This window comes from Myotis davidii, unplaced genomic scaffold (assembly GCF_000327345.1).
Source record: "Myotis davidii unplaced genomic scaffold, ASM32734v1 scaffold609, whole genome shotgun sequence".
Taxonomy (NCBI): Eukaryota; Metazoa; Chordata; class Mammalia; order Chiroptera; family Vespertilionidae; genus Myotis; species Myotis davidii.
Window position 1 is genome coordinate 313,114 of NW_006300164.1, and position 2,558 is coordinate 315,671.

Here is a 2,558-nt window from a genome sequence, read left to right on the forward strand (position 1 = left end):
GCCTGGGAAGTCAGAAGCGAATGGAAGTCAGCTCCTCTGCCAGCTCTGTGGGCGGCGGGGTCGCAAGGCCGGGAGCAGTGCCGGTGGCGGTGGCAGTTGGGGAGGCGGCTAGGATCTCCACCTGCCCACACTCCCCATGGGGCCGTGAACACCAGATGCCCTACTCAGCGTCCGTGTTCCCCTGGAAAGGGGGGGTGACAGCTCCCAGCAGGGCAGGGGCAGCAGAGGGGACAGGTAAACTGTGGCTGGGTGTGGGGGGGACCGGGCTGAGAAGGCCCTTAAGGGTCACCTGTCCCCCCAGACCCTGACCTCTAAGTGCCCCACAGGCCCAGGGCTGCACGACTAGTGGACAGCCCGGCCCAAGTGATCCCTGGGCAGCTCCCGGATGAGCCCTGAGCCAGATGATCCCACGGGGAAGGGGTTCGTGGGCCCCGATCCAGGAAGCAGGCGGCAGGAAGCAGCGTGGGGAGCAGGACAGAGCCAGGCCCGAGCAGAGCAAAGGCCCCGATGGAGCCCAACGCCAGCCGGCGGCTGGACCAGCCCGGGGTGTGGCCCATCCACAGAGGCAGTGTCTCCAGAAGGAGGGAGGGGCTTGCTCTCTTCTGAGCCAGCGGGGCCACCCAGGCCTGTTCTCGGTGACGCTCACAAACATCTTCCCAAAACAAGCTACAGAGAAGGGCGGCCTGAACCTGCTGCCGATGGCGGCATCCCCCTGAAGCAGCAGAAAAGGGGTCGCTGCGCCGTGCAAACAGCAGTGGGGCCCACAGGACAAGGGCAGAGTGTCCTGGTGCCGCTCGCCCAGCTGCCCGACGTGCCCAAGCTCCGGCTGATGGAGGGCTGGGAAAGGGTGCCCCTGCCCGTCCCTGTTCTCCGCGAGGACACAGTGGCCCCTGCCTTGCTGATGGCCGGTGGGTCTGGCCGGAGGTGGCCCATCGGTCCCGAACCCCAATCAGTGCCCGAGGCTTTCAGGGCGCCCAGCCTGGCCCTCCCCTCCCGCAGCCTCCTGGCTCCTGCCCCTTTGTGACAGACAGGGAAACTGAGGCCCCAGCGGGGTGGGGCTGAGCCCTGCTGTATGGGCTGCGGCACCAGTTCTGGGAGGTCCTGTGCCCTCCCATCAGGGGGCTCTGACCAGCCTACAGGCGGATGGATGGACGGATGGACGGAAGGGAGGCGGTGGCGGTGCCGGTCTTACCGTAGCCGGTGGTGGGCAGCCCCAGGTGCTTCATGCGGTTCTTGACCGGCTCGGACAGCTCCTGCCGCTCGGAGCGCCGGGACAGGCTGACCCGCTGCTGGCTGATGCCCTCAGCCGCCCGGCCCACGTGCCTGGAGCTCCTGCGGCTCAGCCTCCGGGCCCACTGCAGGCTCTTGCGCCGCAGCAGCGGGTGCTCTGCCTCCTCGCAGTCCTCCATGCTCACCGAGACCTGGGACTGGCCGAGGGCGTGCGGTGAGGGCTGGAGGGAGAGGGCAAGAGGCCGGGGAGGGGATACGGAGCCGGGGAGGGGTGCAAGGCCAGGGAGGGGGTAACAGGGCCAGGGAGGGGGCAGCAGGGTGAGGGAGGGGGCAGCAGGGCCAGGGAGGGGGTGCAGGGCCTGGGAGGGATGAGGAACCCAGGGGGGCGTGCAGGGCTGGGGAGCCAGTCGGCTGACAGGAGGACAGCCCCTCCTGTGGGGGACCGCAGGGCCCAGGGACACAAGTGCCTTCCTTCTCCATCTGGGGGGAGCCAGGCTGAGCCCCCTTCTAAGCCCCAGAGGCTCCCGTCCTGGCTGTAGGCCTGTCTGCCATCAGCTCCCTCACCGCTGGGCCTTGGTGTCAGGGGGTCCCATCTGGGCCCTGCATGTCCCGACTTTGCCATGGAGGGGCCCCACCTCTGCCTCAGTCTCTCCACTTTGTGGGGCAGGAGAAACCAGAGCATGGTGGCCTGGGAAGCACAGGGCCTGTGCATGGCTCAGTGGATGTGTGGGGCTCTGGGGGTGAGGTGGGGACCCCCATCCGGGCAGCACCTTCAGAGGCAGGGGGCTGGGGACAGGGAGGGTAGGTCCCGCCGGGATGGGGCCACAGCACAACATGCAGGTGGCACGTGTGGCTTGGCGACCTGGGCTTCCCTCCCTGGGCCTCAGTTTCCCCATCTGTACAGGAGGGGGAGGCCCTGAGCTCAGAGCTGCTCCGTGGCCAACACGTCCCAGGACCAGCTCCCCGGTGCTGCCCAGGGCCGGCACCTCCCGGGCCAGGTGGGTCTGGCTCAGGCCGGCTCCACAGACAGCAGGACGCCTCGGGTTACGCTTGAAGGGGCTGCTCACCTGGACTCTGAGGTCGTGGGGCTGGAAAGGAAACCAGGGGCAGCCTGGGTACCTGGGGGTGCCCTCCCCCCAACTCTGCCTGAGCCCTTCATGGGCATCTGCAGGGCAGGCCGCCCGCTGTGGTTCTGGGGAGGCACAGGGGCCCCACCAGGTACCCCACGTATGGGGCACGTGGACTGGTCCCCCAACTACAATGGAGACCCGCAAACTACAATGGCGACGGCCGAGCACAGAGAAGTGGGGCTGTCCGCTGCTCGCCCC

The 2,558-nt window shown here is 68.3% G+C and overlaps 1 protein-coding gene across 1 annotated transcript in view; it reads right to left on the reverse strand.

Moving 5' to 3' along the window:
- Positions 1-2,558, reverse strand: part of KCNT1 (potassium sodium-activated channel subfamily T member 1) — a 61,207-nt gene that overhangs the window by 8,920 nt on the left and 49,729 nt on the right. The window contains 2 exon segments of the mRNA XM_015572324.1: positions 1,193-1,451; positions 2,298-2,422. Of these exon segments, the coding sequence (XP_015427810.1) occupies positions 1,193-1,451; positions 2,298-2,422 (384 nt within the window).